General features: G+C 32.7%; 1 protein-coding gene across 4 annotated transcripts in view; it reads right to left on the bottom strand.

Annotated features, from left to right (window-relative positions):
- Positions 1 to 14,347, bottom strand: part of ERAP1 (endoplasmic reticulum aminopeptidase 1) — a 150,961-nt gene that overhangs the window by 9,341 nt on the left and 127,273 nt on the right. For all 4 annotated transcript variants that reach the window (XM_074282020.1, XM_074282019.1, XM_074282022.1 and 1 more), the window contains exons 4-13: positions 12,613 to 12,747; positions 10,072 to 10,192; positions 8,809 to 8,963; positions 7,320 to 7,433; positions 4,682 to 4,813; positions 3,776 to 3,907; positions 3,546 to 3,617; positions 1,948 to 2,102; positions 970 to 1,049; positions 227 to 410 (exon numbers count right to left, since the gene is read on the bottom strand). In XM_074282020.1, the coding sequence (XP_074138121.1) occupies positions 227 to 410; positions 970 to 1,049; positions 1,948 to 2,102; positions 3,546 to 3,617; positions 3,776 to 3,907; positions 4,682 to 4,813; positions 7,320 to 7,433; positions 8,809 to 8,963; positions 10,072 to 10,192; positions 12,613 to 12,747 (1,280 nt within the window). The remainder of the gene's footprint in view (positions 1 to 226; positions 411 to 969; positions 1,050 to 1,947; positions 2,103 to 3,545; positions 3,618 to 3,775; positions 3,908 to 4,681; positions 4,814 to 7,319; positions 7,434 to 8,808; positions 8,964 to 10,071; positions 10,193 to 12,612; positions 12,748 to 14,347) is intronic.

The following is a 14,347-nucleotide window of genomic DNA, read 5'->3' as shown; positions in this document are numbered from 1 at the left end:
TTTTCTTTGCCATGGTAGATCATTAAACAATTTTTACTTTGAACAAACTATGCCCTTTATGTGACTAATAATGATAAACATATTGGGGGGAAATATAAACCAGTTTTGAGCAGATTTGGTACTTCCAAAGTACCTTGTGTCTGGAGGAGCCATTCTCCAAACACATTAGGTATTACAATAGCATTTGATTTCAGAAGGAGAGACTTTTACTGCATGCATTATTTACCTGACAAGCTGAAATGCATTGTTAATAAGATTCGCTCGATCATTGCTGCTGAACATCATGTGCTTTTCTTTTAAAAGGCCAGTCAAAGATTGCCACCCATTATTCTCATAATGTACAATGTAATAGCCAGACATTCCTATGTTGAATTTAATCCATTCTACCTCTTCTGGGAGGATGAGAACATCTACAACAAACAAAAATAAATTATATCTCCATTTTCTTTCACAATTGAACCAGTCTTAATTGATGCAAGAAAATATATAAGGAATCCAGAGTGGGCCTGACAACACAGAAATTGCAACAGATAATTATTCTTGAAACCAAGAAAAAACTGCTCAATGGAAAATATCTAGTGCTGGCTCTAATCAACTATATTTCAAGACTTAAGAGATCTGTGAAGAAAATGAAACCTGTTCTCAGCATACAAATAAAAAGATATTACACAGCAATGCAATCAAATATTTCAGACATTTCCACTAAAAACCTTACCACTAACATCAATATATCATGCAATGCTTTTAAGATTTGACTGACAGGAATTTAGCTTTTTTTTCAGCCACATGCTTTTTAATCTCAAAATCCTCATTTTAAATGGAACACCAGAAACCTGATTAAAATGGATTTTTAAAAGAAAAAAACCATTAAAAGTAAGACCAATTTTTAATAAAGAAAAATTAACTTCTCAGAACATTTTATAAAGGACTTCTCATTAAACTAGATTGGTCACTTCAGCAACAAATTACCTGTTTTTGTTCTCAGCAAAAATCTTTCAACTTTGTCTGATTTGCTGGTAATATATGACAATGGAATATGCCACAAGTACCTAGAAGAAAAAGGAGATTATTGGTTATCTTAGTAGGGATCGATATAGCTAACAGCTATGGGCAAAAACATAAAATGCCATTGACATAGTCTTGAGCATATAGCAAAGTTCCTCAGAGCTTAGCACAGTGTCTGCTACATTGTAAACAATAATTGACTAATATTTATGTTGGAAGTATCAGAAAGCACCCATCCATTAATGATGAGCAATATCAGCAAAGAAAAAATTGATCTAAAGTGAGTATTCAAAACTAGTAAGCCATTCATTTGCTATCATGCTAAGAGACAAGACACAGAGATAAGAAAAAGAGAGACACAAAGAAAAAAAGAAAGAGAAGGAGTTGGAGAAGAAGATTCAATGTAATGTCAACCAAAATGTATTATCTTTTTTTATAGTGAAATCCCAGGAAGAACTAGTTTGGCAAAAAGAGTACTATAAACTTGACCACCTTTTCACAGAGGATCAGAAATTAAACTAAATCAATGCTCAAAAGTAAATTTCCCTTTCTTGAGCTCTCATCTCTTCAAAATGGACCGTTATAATTTAATGGCATTTGCCTGGATCCAAACTAAATTCATACAAGTGACTTCAAGTTATCCTCAATCCAATTCAATTAATAAGCATTCATTAAGCTTATTTACTAGATCACAGACTTTATGAGAAGCTCTGGGGAATAGTCTTTTCTTTCATCTAATCAAACATCAATGTCAATATGAACCATTTTAGCTGAGGCTACTGAAGTTCAAAGAATATGTAGAATGTAATGAAAATAGTTAATATACCTTAAAAAATTTCCAGAGGGAGAAAACTTCATTTTCAAGTCAAAAATTGTGTGTTTGACTTGGATGTTACATGAACAATGAAATGTTACATTTAACATACATTTAACAAACATTACCCAGTTTCCACAGAGTGACTGACTCCCTTTCTATAGAGTTCTTGTTTTATGTGAACATTCTTTCCTCTCATGGTGACAGTGATCAGTGGAAATCCTTTCTGTAGTGTCCATGTGTTCATCATGGCTTTCACATCGACAATTTCTTGGCTCCAGTGCTATTCAATTATAAACAGACAAATCATTCTCTTGAATTCAGCTCTAAAGAAAGATCAGTGAAGAGTAAATGATATTCAAAGGGAATGTCTATTGGTTGATGTCCATGGTCAATGAGAAAAAGAAATCAGTTTGGTCTACAAGACTTCCATAATAGTGTTAAAATCAATACATGGAAGGTAGTAGGGAATCTGGAATTTGTAGTCTCTCTTAGAGCAACAACAAAATATATATATGTATATATATATATATATACATATATATATTTTTTAAATGATCTGGGATTATATACTTCTAAACTATAACAAACTCATAAGAACTTATCTTCTTAATGCTGAAAAAGCTTTCAAAGAACATTTATTCAGTAGAAAGCATACAACTGGAAACAGGATGCTATAAACCAGAGAAATCTGGTAAAGACTAATGGGAAGGGTCCTAAGTTCAATCCTTCTCTGAGACTTACTCTGATATTTTTGTGTGACTTTGAACAAGTTTTTTTTTTGAGCCTTGGTTGCCTTATATACAATAATGGAGTTAATAATCCTTTTATATTACCTTTGTGAGAGCGGGTATAGGGATCAAAAGAAAAAATGAAGGGTCCCTTCAACTACTTATATATGAGCTATCAATAATAATAATAAGATCATTACCTGAATATACTAAAAAAATATGGGGGGAGAAAAAATACAGTGGAAGAAAGAAAAAAATCAAGAATCTCTAATAGTGAATCTTTTGACAATACTTAATCAGATAATCAGAAAATACCATGTGAGCAGTTCTTAAAAGTTTGTGATTTCTGTATATTTTAATAGCCAAATAAATTAGTCAAGCCTTTACATTTACACTTTTACTGCTCTATCTTATCTAAATCCAATCATGAGCAAATTAAGATGTAACTTTCATATATCATTGATCCTTTTTAAGTACAAAAGATGAATAACACAACATAATCAGCCATGAACAACTCTTCATGATCCCATGTGGGGTTTTCTTGGCAAAGATAGTAGAGTGGTTTTCCACTTTCTTCTCCAGATCATTCTACAGATTAGGAAACTGAGCAAACAGAGTTAAGTGATTTGTCCAGGTCTAGGTTAGATTTGAGGCTAGATTTGAACTCAGGAAGCTGCATTTTTCTGGGTCCAAACTCAATACTCTATCCACTGAACCACCTTTTCTCCCTAAGATAATCGTACTGACTCACGAAAGACTGACACTATTAAATAATTATCCCTTTGCAAAGAATAAAATTAAAATAAATCATATGAATGAAATATATTTCTAAGGACGATTGTGGAATCTACTTTAACTTTTCAGAAAAAAAAAGATTTTAAAATTATCTTTCAGTTCTGATTTACATTCATTCTTGCCTAGAGTCAGAGCAGTGGGTGAAATTAGCTCAGGAAGCCAGACAAAGATGTATTCTTCTGAAAGTTTTAAGTGCTTACCGAGGTTGAGAATGTGGGTTGGTTTCTTGAGCAAAATTCATCTGTCTTTTGTATGTCACCTTTGGGACAAATCTGATTAAAAAAAACAAAACAAAAAAAAAATTTTAAAACATAAATTCACTATTCTTTCTATAGAACATATGGTTCTTTTTATAATGGTTAACATAATGGGGTGCTTGTGGTAACAGGTCTTTCAATTGTCAGTCTTGCTTCTAGACAAGGATACTTACATTTGTCATACTATTCCACAGATCCTCATTTTTGGTGTTCTTATAATTGTATTTCCGGAGATATTGCACAATGCCAGTTCTGAATACATCTGCAGTAAGATAGTCCTTTAGCATATTCAATATACAAGCTCCCTGTCAAGAAAATTAAAAAAAAAAAATCTCATCTCAGTTTGCTTTTATTGTTCATGCCACAGATACCTTTTTTTTAGTATTTAAAATCACTACTGTAAATATTAATGCTAAGTAATCTAAAATGGTTAAATTCAATAAGTTAAACACATTTTCCAGGAAAAGTATTTATCTGTGGCATCTTCAGTAATGCACTATTCATTGCAACTGCCCTTGGTGGGACAAAAGAGAGAAATTTCATAAATTATGATTTCTGATATGGGTGAATTAATTATAGGCTAATCCCTACTAGCCTTGGGATACTGCACCTTTCCCCTTCCCTCCCCCAAAAGCTTCAATTCATTTAATATCAATACATCATGCTCTATTCTAGGTGTGCAAAGATAAAAATATTATAGTTCCTGCTCTCAAGAAACTTACATTCTGCTGGCAGAGAAGGGGATAGGTGTGGGATCTGAACATTACAATGGCAACAAGGCAAATAAAAAAGGCATTATATTAATATGAAATGTGGAGTTTCTATGTATTTTATATATTACAATTCAATCCTGGAAAACTTATATACAAAATAACACTGAAAGTGCTGTCTAATTCAATTATGAACTAATCTCCCTCTCATCCCTTATGAGCAGAACTAGCTTTATGCTGCTGATTCAGTATTCATGAGATAAAGTTAACAATTTATCTTTTGCTATCATTTTTTGCACATACTTTCATAACAGAAATCTTCCTATAAACCCACATAATCAAAACCATAAGGCAAGAGTGATTTTATACCTTTTCATAAGAAACATCATCAAACATTTCGCGAATCTCAGCAGGATTCTCCACTGGTGTGGAGATAGGATGAGAAGAATTTAATGCATCTACTTCCATGGCCTGAAAACATTTTCCAAAGAAATAGTCTTCCTAATGAGAGAGGAGGGAAAATATCAGTGAACACCTATTTTTTTTGTTTTTGTTTTTGTAAGGCAGAGTTAAGTGACTTACACAAGGTCACACAGCTAATAAGTACCAAGTGTTAGAAGCTATATTTGAGTCAGATCTATTTTTTTAAATATCATCTTCATTGGTGATTTGTTTCTGTATCAACTTTTTCCCCATATATATCCCTACTCAGAGAGCCATCCCTTATAATATTTATAAAGAAATATGGAGAAAAATAGCTCTTCAAAATCAACCAACATATCAACCATGTCTAATAATACACTACTACTTCCATACTCCCCCACCTATGCTAAAAGAGGAGTATGGTATGAGCATTATTTACTACTTCCTGACATACAGCCTGGATAAACTTCTTCTTAGTCTCTATCCCCCACAGAGGAGGCTAATTTGTCCTTAGAAAGTATTAAAACTAGCCTTGAGACTTAACTGGACAAGAAACTGGATTTCTAGCAATTGACTTAGCTTATTGGAGATGTAGGAACTAGTGCAATAGGAATCAAGAGCTTTTCCCTCAGGCTTGGTACCAGCAAGTTGCCTCAGCAAATGCAGAAGCAAAGAAGTTGCATCCAATTGGATTAATGCTGTATACCTGTTTTGTATCCTTTCCATGATATGCTAAGGAAACTTCGTTTTGTTAACAGCTAGCACATTTCATTCCAATTCCAAACTAAACACACTAAACTGAATTGTAGCTGGTCTACAACAGGGAGAAAGGAATATTTTCTCAATTCTTCTCTAGGATCAGGTTTAGTTATGGCACATACCTAAATAAAAACTGAATAAGATAGAAAGTAAGATTTAGGATGTGGGTACAAACTAAAATTCAAGGTTCGCTAATTATGTTCCATAATACATGGATGATAATTTTTCTAAAAACAAAGGGAAAATTGACAATAGGAAAATCATTTGGATTTTGTATACAGTACTTAATGAGTAATAGAAAGCAGAAAAGCTTTTAACTTAAAACAAACTTATCACTACTGAAGTATATTTCTTTTTTTTTTTGAGTTGCATTGTTTTTTTCTTCAATAGTATTTTATTTTTCCAAATATATGTAAAGACAGCTTTCAACATTCATTTTTGTAAAACTTTGTGTGTCAAATTTTTCTGCCTCCCTTATCTCCCTCCTCTCCAAGATAGTAGGCAATCTGATATAGATTAAATGTGGGGTTCTTTTAAATATATTTGCATATTTGTCATGTTGTACAACAAAAAATCATCCCAAAAGGGCAAAAAACCATGAGAAACAAAGAGCAAAAACAAAAATGAATATTATGCTTTGTTTCATATTCAGTCTCCATAGTTCTCTCTCTGGATGCAGATGACATTTTCTATCCCAAGTCTATTGAATTTTCTTGGATCAATGTATTATTGAAAAGAACTAAGTCTAAGATCATCACATAATCTTGCTAATATTATGTATAGTGTTCTCCTGGTTCTGCCCACTTCATCCAATAATAGTTCATGTAAGTCTTTCCAGGCTTTTTTGAAATCAGGTTGCTCATCATTTCTTATAAGACAATAATATTCCAAAACATTCAAATGTCATAACTTATTCAACCATTCTCCAACTGATGGGCATCCTCCCAGTTTCCAATTCTTTTCCAATGCAAAAAGGGCTGCCACAAACATTTTTGCACATGTGGGTCCTTTTCCCTCTTTCATGATCTCTTTGGAATACAGTCCCAGTAGTGACATAGATATGCTATGCTGGATCAAAGAGTATGAAGTTTTATATGTAGTCTATTTCTTTTTTCTTTCTTTGCTGAGGCAACTGGGGTTAAGTGACTTGCCCAGGGTCACACAGCTAAGAAGTGTTAAGTGTCTGAGGCCAGATTTGATCACAGGTCCTCCTGACTTCAGGGCTGGTGCTCTAATTTCTTAATACAAATAGCACATCCACCCCCTTTATAGACCACATTCCAATTTTAAAATTCACAGCCCTTAGTAATAGTCTTTGTATTTTAATTAATATTATTTCAAAACAGTGATTTCAAGGAATCTCATTTGCCTGAAGAGACATAAAGATGAAATCTGTACTTAATAATAATTTTTTAAAAACTACATTTAAAATCTATTAGTATAATGGAAGTGTGCAAATAAAGCTTCTGTGATGGTAGAAACAACATGATATATGAAGAAAATGTGTGGTAGATTGATAGTCATTCAATATCTTTTATAATTAGACATTCTAAAAAGTAAAAGCATCTTAAATAAAAAGATACTCTCATGACAATGATGAATTTATGTCCTTTCTGTAAATAAGTATTTAGACGGAGCCACTCTTTTTTTGGCGTATATTTTAAAGGTACTTATGAAACTGAATCCACTTAATGGATTCACCAGAAGAAAAATATACTCTCTCTTTAAGATTTCTTAGAGAAGATGATGATTAAAACATCTATAAGAATCTTTCAAAAGCGCAATTTAAAGTAGAAAAAGAAAATTTTAAAATAATGCTACTTACAACTTTCAAATCTGGATGGGTCACACTGACAGACACAAACTCCATAAATTTTGCAAATCCTTCATTTAGCCAAAGATCATTCCACCATTCCATGGTGACAAGATTCCCAAACCACTGAAAAACAATATACATTTCTCGTGTTACAAGGAAGAGATTAGATAAATACACACATACACACACATGTATAATTTACTGCTACAATAAAATTTTTAGCAAGAAATCGATTTTTAGAGTTCTTTATATTTTTATGTTAATTCAAACATATGTATCTAACTTAATGGGCAGGTAGGTGCCATAATGAATAGAGTGCTGAACCTAGAGTCAGGAAAATTCATCTTTATAAGTTTAAATCTGGCCTCAAGAAAATTATTAGCTGTATGACCCTGGGCAAGTTACTTAACCTATTTATCTCAGTTTAATAAGCTGGAGAAGGAAACATTAGAGTAGTCTAGTATCTTTGCCAAGAAAATGGGGTCACAAAGAATCATACACAGCTGAAACAACTGAATAACAACAAAAAGTTAGCTTAACAGTCATTTTTTATAAATTACTTATCAGAAACAAAAGAAGTACCCTTTAAAAGTACATGGGTTAGAAGAAACAATTTGTTCTTTGGGTCATGGGATCATAGACCAATAAGTAGAAGGGATTATTTGATCTATGTCCTCATTTTATAGATTAGCAAACTGAGATTAAATGATTTATTCAAGATAGCAAGTGACAAGGCTGGAGATTTAAACTCAGATATGGTGACTCCACATTCAATACTCTTTCTACTGTACATGATGCCTGCAAAAGTGATCATTTTGATGTAGTAGAAACCCTGACACTTTTTAACAAATCCCAGGTTATCTGGCCTTGGGAATGATGTAGTCACTTTAGGAATATAGCAATTGGGAATAATAAGGCACAACTTTGGAGAATGTGTGTGAAAAAAAGAGAGTTGGGTCTGATATTTTTATTCCACCAAGCTATCCTTAGAGGATGTCTAATTTGTCATCTAAAAGTCTGAGTTGCTATCTCTCACCTAGACTCAAGAAATTAGCACTTCTTAATTTCATGAAAGAAAGGGGATCATTGTAAGCCCCCATTACCAAACTTCTCACCAATCATATGAACCCCAATCTCATGTCATTTACCTTGCTCTGTTCTTTGTTCTGTATTCCCCACATACTTATAAATTTATCTGCTTGTTTGCCACTTTTTGCTATCATCTTCTCTCTTGGAATTCAACCCACTTTAATTAATATCACAATTATAATAAAATTCTTGAATTGGAGATGGACTAAGCCTTCAGATTCTCTTGAGATACCTATGACCTCAATACAAAATCACATTATTTTAGGATTCCCCTGAACCCCCACAATTTTACTTTCAAGGAAGAAATTTTTAGAAAGGTCTAAATTAAAATATTGCAAAAATGCTGCCAAACTACTAGACAATTATTTCAAACACCTTTTGCATTTTTGCAGCTGGAAGACACAATTACCTGGTGGGCCAGTTCATGAGCTATCACCATGGTGATCCCAAGTCTACTGGAAGCAGAGGATTTTTCTGTGTCATACAACAGTGCAGATTCTCTGTATGTTGTCAATCCCCAGTTTTCCATGGCACCAGACTGAAAGTCAGGGATGGCAACAAGATCTAAAAATAATAGTTTAACATACAACTTAGTTTTCCTCTGTTACATACTCAGGTTACACTAACCTTCAAAAGTTTCGATACATAATGCTAAAGTAAAACAAAACAAAGGGAATCGGAGGGTTCTTATCATGGGGTCTATGAACTTGTTTTTTAAAAGAAATTGAAAACTTTATTCCAATACAGTTGGCTTTCTTTGTAATCCCTTGTAAATTGTATTTTATTTTATGCACTTAAAAACAATATTCTAAGAAGGGATTCAATCTGATACAGAAATGTTTTGCATGACTGCACATGTATAACCTATTGCACATTATAACAAATTGCTTACCATGGGAGGAGAGAAAAAAGGGAGAAAATGTGGAACTCAAAAAAAATTTTAAATATTAAAAAATTATTTTTACATGTAATTGGGGAAAATATAAAATATTATTAAAGTTGGAAAATAGTATTGAAATACACTCTCACAAACTTCCTTGGGGAGAAAAAACTAGTCAAAGTCTAATAGTTTGATTCATCTTTAAGAATGCCTCCTTATTAATTCAAGTCAATTCCAATAGACTTGGGATGAAAAGTGCCTTCTGCATCCAAAGTGACAACTATGAAGACTGAATGTGGATCAAAGCATGGTATTTTCACCTTTTGCTTTCACCAACCTTTTGTGGTTGGTTGTTTGCTTGTTTTTTTTTTTCCTTTCTTATGCTTTTTTTCCTTTTTGATGTGATAGAAATATGTTTAGAATTGCACATGTTTATCCCATATCGGATTGCTTGCTGTCTTGGTGATGGGGGAAAGAGGGAGAAAAATTTGGAACACAAGGTTTTGCAGAAGTGAATGTTTAAAATTATCTTTGCATGTATTTGAAAAAGTAAAACACTATTTAAACAAAGCATGCCTCCTTAGCTGTCCTTAGGGACTGCATAGGTATCTGCTTTTCATGAATTTTGTGCACAGAACAAGATTATGGAGATGTACAGAATGTTGTACACATAACAGATTTGTTCTTTGGGATAGTGATGAGCAAACAATTATGTAGTTAGGTCTACCTCTGGGATGCTTTGGGATGTATTCCTATGCTGTGTTTTGTAAACCTTCTAATTAAAAACTTTACCTTGTTTGGGTAAAGGATATGGAATATTGAAATAATCCTCATAAAACTCCAGAAGAGTCACTGCAGTATCCAGAGCATAACCCGATTGGTTTATCTTCTCTGGTACAGTATACACAGAAACCTAGGGAAAGAGGCATTTGAGTTCATATCAAATAATTCAGCTACTTTCAGTTACAATTAGGAACAGGAGCAGAACTTCTATTCAAAGATATCAGCACTCATACAATATTCAAAAGGACAATGAGTAAGTGACTCATAGAAACAGTAATTAAGAAAAAAAATCTTTATCGTAATTTTCTTGGATATGTGCACCTCTTCTGAATAACAGACCCCCCCAAATCACTTCCAAGGTACTTTATGATAGAATGATATGACTATCAGTTGCTCTGTATATATTTGTTTGTATATTGTCTCTCCCATTCTATTGTAAGTTCCCTGAAGGCAGAGTCTACCTTTTGCCCCTTTTTTTGTATTCTCATCATTTAGCACAGTGCCTAACACATATAGATGCTTAATAAGTGTTAACTGATTGAATTATATATAAATTATTATATATCCACTCCATTTGCATATATATATCCAATATATATAATATGTTCCACTTTTTAAAATATGCAGTGTAAATCATACAGACCTTATGTATCATACAGCCTAATTATTGGCTACTTCTTTCTCATCCAACTAAACAGCCAGAAAAATGTAGTGCTACTTTTGTTCTTTTTTATTGATTTTGGGTTGTTTTTCAAACAAAGGAAGAGATAAATTCAAACCAATGATGTGAGAGTGATTTTACTCCATATGGTTTGAGTCAGAGGTTTATCACTTCTCTGTTCTGTTTCAATACCCTCTTAAAGCATCCCTGCTCAAGAAGCTTTCATAGCTCCTTATCACCTGTGAGATAAAAATATAAACTCCTCATTTTGGCATTTAAAGCCAGTCACAATTTGGTCTATTTTGACAGACATTTCACATTACTCTGAGTACTATATTGCTGCTTCCTGAATGAAGCATTCTCTTGATCCTCCATTCTCCTTTACCTGGGCTGGCTCTCATATCTGGATGCATTCCCAATCTCTAGCTCTTAGAGTGTTTAGTTTCCTTCAAATCTTATTTCAAGTGCTCCCTACCCAAAAGTTTTTCTCATGCCCCCAATGGTTAGAGTCTATTCTGTCCTCAAAGGAGAGCATAGTGACTTATTTATGTAAATACTGCTTGTTCCCCATGCCCCCAAATAGAATGTAAGCTCCTTGAAGGCTCATTTCTCTTTTTTATTTATTTATTATTTATTATAAATTATCTCTGGTGTTTAGCATCGTTCTTGGCACATAATAAGAACTTAATAAATGTTTTACTTATCTATTATGAGAAAAACAGATTAGGGTAATTATAGTCTGGAGGCAAAAAGTAAAAATTATAACTAAAGAAAAGATCATGTAAAGTAAGAAAATAAGAATCCTAGAGGGATTTGAGCATATCAAAGCTTCAGAGAGACAGCTACCAGCTGAATTCAGACATACTGCCAAAAAGTTCTATTTTATGGATGGAAATCTAGAGACAAAAAGCAGGAATTGAGGGAAGAAACCAAAATAATGTGTTAAGCTGACAAATCTATATAATCAATACCTACAATTTGCTTACTCTATACATAGTCCATGATTATTCACACTGAAACAATTAATAATGATAATAATAATTCATTTAAAATAGTTTGTATAACAGAAGAATATTGAATAAGAATAAAGAAAAAAGTAAACTTGTGATTCCAAGCCTGCAGAAGAAAAAAAAAAAAAAAGAATTCCTTTTAATTAATTGAAAAAGGGAAAAAGAGAAGATTAACAGGAAGCATCAGGAGATTTCTGCTGAAGGTGCTTCTGGAATTTTTTAATCATGGCATCAACAGTAAGCACAGACAAAGAGCAATTAAATGAAGAATTAACTCTAAGTTTGGGTTGTTTTGGGTGCCTAGTCTTCAGTAATATACTTGGAAAGAATTCTGAAGCCTGTAGTAAAGACTTGCTTCTAGGTCAGCCTTTGTAATTACCAATAGACTTATTAATTAACAGCATTTACTGAGTACATACTATAGCAAACTCAAAAGTACTACATAAAAATAGAGGTTTTTAGTTCCACTAGTACAGTGATGAAGATAGCCATCTAAACCCAGAGAGAGAATTAGGAGAATAGAGTGTGGAACACAAGATAGCATTCTCACTCTTTCTGTTATTTGCTTGCATTCTGTTTTCTTTCTCAGTTTTTCTTTTTCTTCCTTCTTGATCTGAGTTTTCTTGTGCAACAAGATAATTGTATAAATATGTATACTAACATGTATTTCAACATATTTAATATATATATTGGATTACCTGCTAGCTAGGGGACGGGGTGGGGGGAAGGATGGGAAAAGTTGGAACAAAAGATTATGCAAGGGTCAATGTTGGAAAAATTACCCCTGTATATGCTTTGTAAATAAAAAATTTTAATAATAATAAAAAATAAAAATTAAATTAAATTAAAAATAGAGATTTTTGACAGCCATAGATTTACCTTGATTCCACTTTTAGTCATTTTGCTGACAGATTCAAAATCAGAAATAATAAAAGCAACAAGGTAAGTGCTCATCTTCACAGTGACATCAAAGTAGTCTTCTATTAGTCCTTCATCAATATTCATGGATTTCACCTAGATTCAAGACACCTTCAATCATTAAATATTTCAAAGATTCACAATAAAGGTTAAAGAACAATTTTAAAAGGTATGTCAAAAATGTGACAGAATATAAGCCCTTGAGAGTAGAAATTGATTTTGCTTTTGTCTCTATACATATACCACCTAGCTGAGGGCCTGGCATATAGAAAATATTTAATAAACACTGCTTGATTGATTATTCAATATTATGTGGCACTTAGGTTTCCTATAATTTCTTTCATTTTCTTTTATTCCCTTAAATTAAATATAAATAAATAAATAACTTAAAATTAAGGGTGGGATACACATATACAAACAAACAGCAGCATAGAAGAACCATTCATTTCTAATTAGTAATTCATATGATCATACAACTGATTCAAATGTGAAAAATCTAAGGGAAACAAGTAGAAGGAACAATGCAAAGAGAGCTCCCGATTTTACTTAAAATATGGTTTCCTTTTCATAAAAATAGCTTGTAAGAAAGCTCAGAAATGTTGCATCCTATTTTCCCTAATTCTCTTCCTAATCCTATCCTTTCCAGTCTCTTGCAAATTCTTGTTCTTTTCACCAAGGAATTAATTCACTGAGAAAGGTGATGGAAATGAAGAATTGAGAGGTGTTTTTTAAGCAGAGTAGTCAAGAAATATGACTGTTCTTCCTGTTAATAGTCAACCCTCCTAAATCTAAATTAAACAGAAGGTTTAGACAATTTAGCGCCCTTTTTTTGCCCCAGCCACTGAGGTCATTTAAGTTCAATGAGGCTCCTCTAAAAAGGTCTAGGAAAAAAAGGTAAATACATAAGTTTGGTCCTTGACAAAAAATTTGTAATGAGTAGTTTGTGTTTAATACCTTTTAATAGTCTCATTGCGTCATTCTATTGCCTATGGGTAACCCCCTTTTCCCTCCCCTCACCCCCAGCTGCCTTCATGATCCTCACCATCGTGGTACTTAAACCCAAACCAGCCTCTGAAAACTCCTAAACTACCTTTCCTTCCTCTTCTCATCAAGAATCTCATGTCCTTGTTCTACTAAACTCAACATTTAAGTGCCATCCACATGTAAGGTCCTGATCTAGGCATCTGGGGAAATAGAGATTAAAAAGAGATATCATGAAACAGATAATGTCCTAGAATGAAGTCAAATGAAATCAGCTATTCTCAACACTAGATGATAGAAAAACACTTTGATTAAATAATTTCTACTGATCACCAACTTCTCATTAGGGTGATTCTATATTCTTTTATCATTCCACCATTATATATGCATTTTAGAATTTTTAACGAAAATTCTAATTAAGTTACAAGTGGATTTATATGCATTGTCTAAGAAATTTGGATTAATGGAAAAATGATGACTAGATCAGAATACCATTGTATACTGTTGTAGAGTTTTGAATTTGGTCCTATCTGTTTTTTTAACTTTTATCAATACTTGGATTAAGACATGAGAAATATGATTTTAGGTAAGTGACTTAAATTCTTCTGAAACTCTATTTATCTGTCAAAAGAAGGGATTGGATTAGTCAAGAGGTATTAACATGGAATATGTAAACTTTAAAAATTATCTTGATAGTTATATTTTAATATACTTG

The sequence above is a fragment of the Sminthopsis crassicaudata genome, chromosome 1 (genome assembly GCF_048593235.1).
Source record: "Sminthopsis crassicaudata isolate SCR6 chromosome 1, ASM4859323v1, whole genome shotgun sequence".
In the NCBI taxonomy this organism is placed as follows: domain Eukaryota; kingdom Metazoa; phylum Chordata; class Mammalia; order Dasyuromorphia; family Dasyuridae; genus Sminthopsis; species Sminthopsis crassicaudata.
This window is presented reverse-complemented; position numbering and strand designations above follow the sequence as displayed.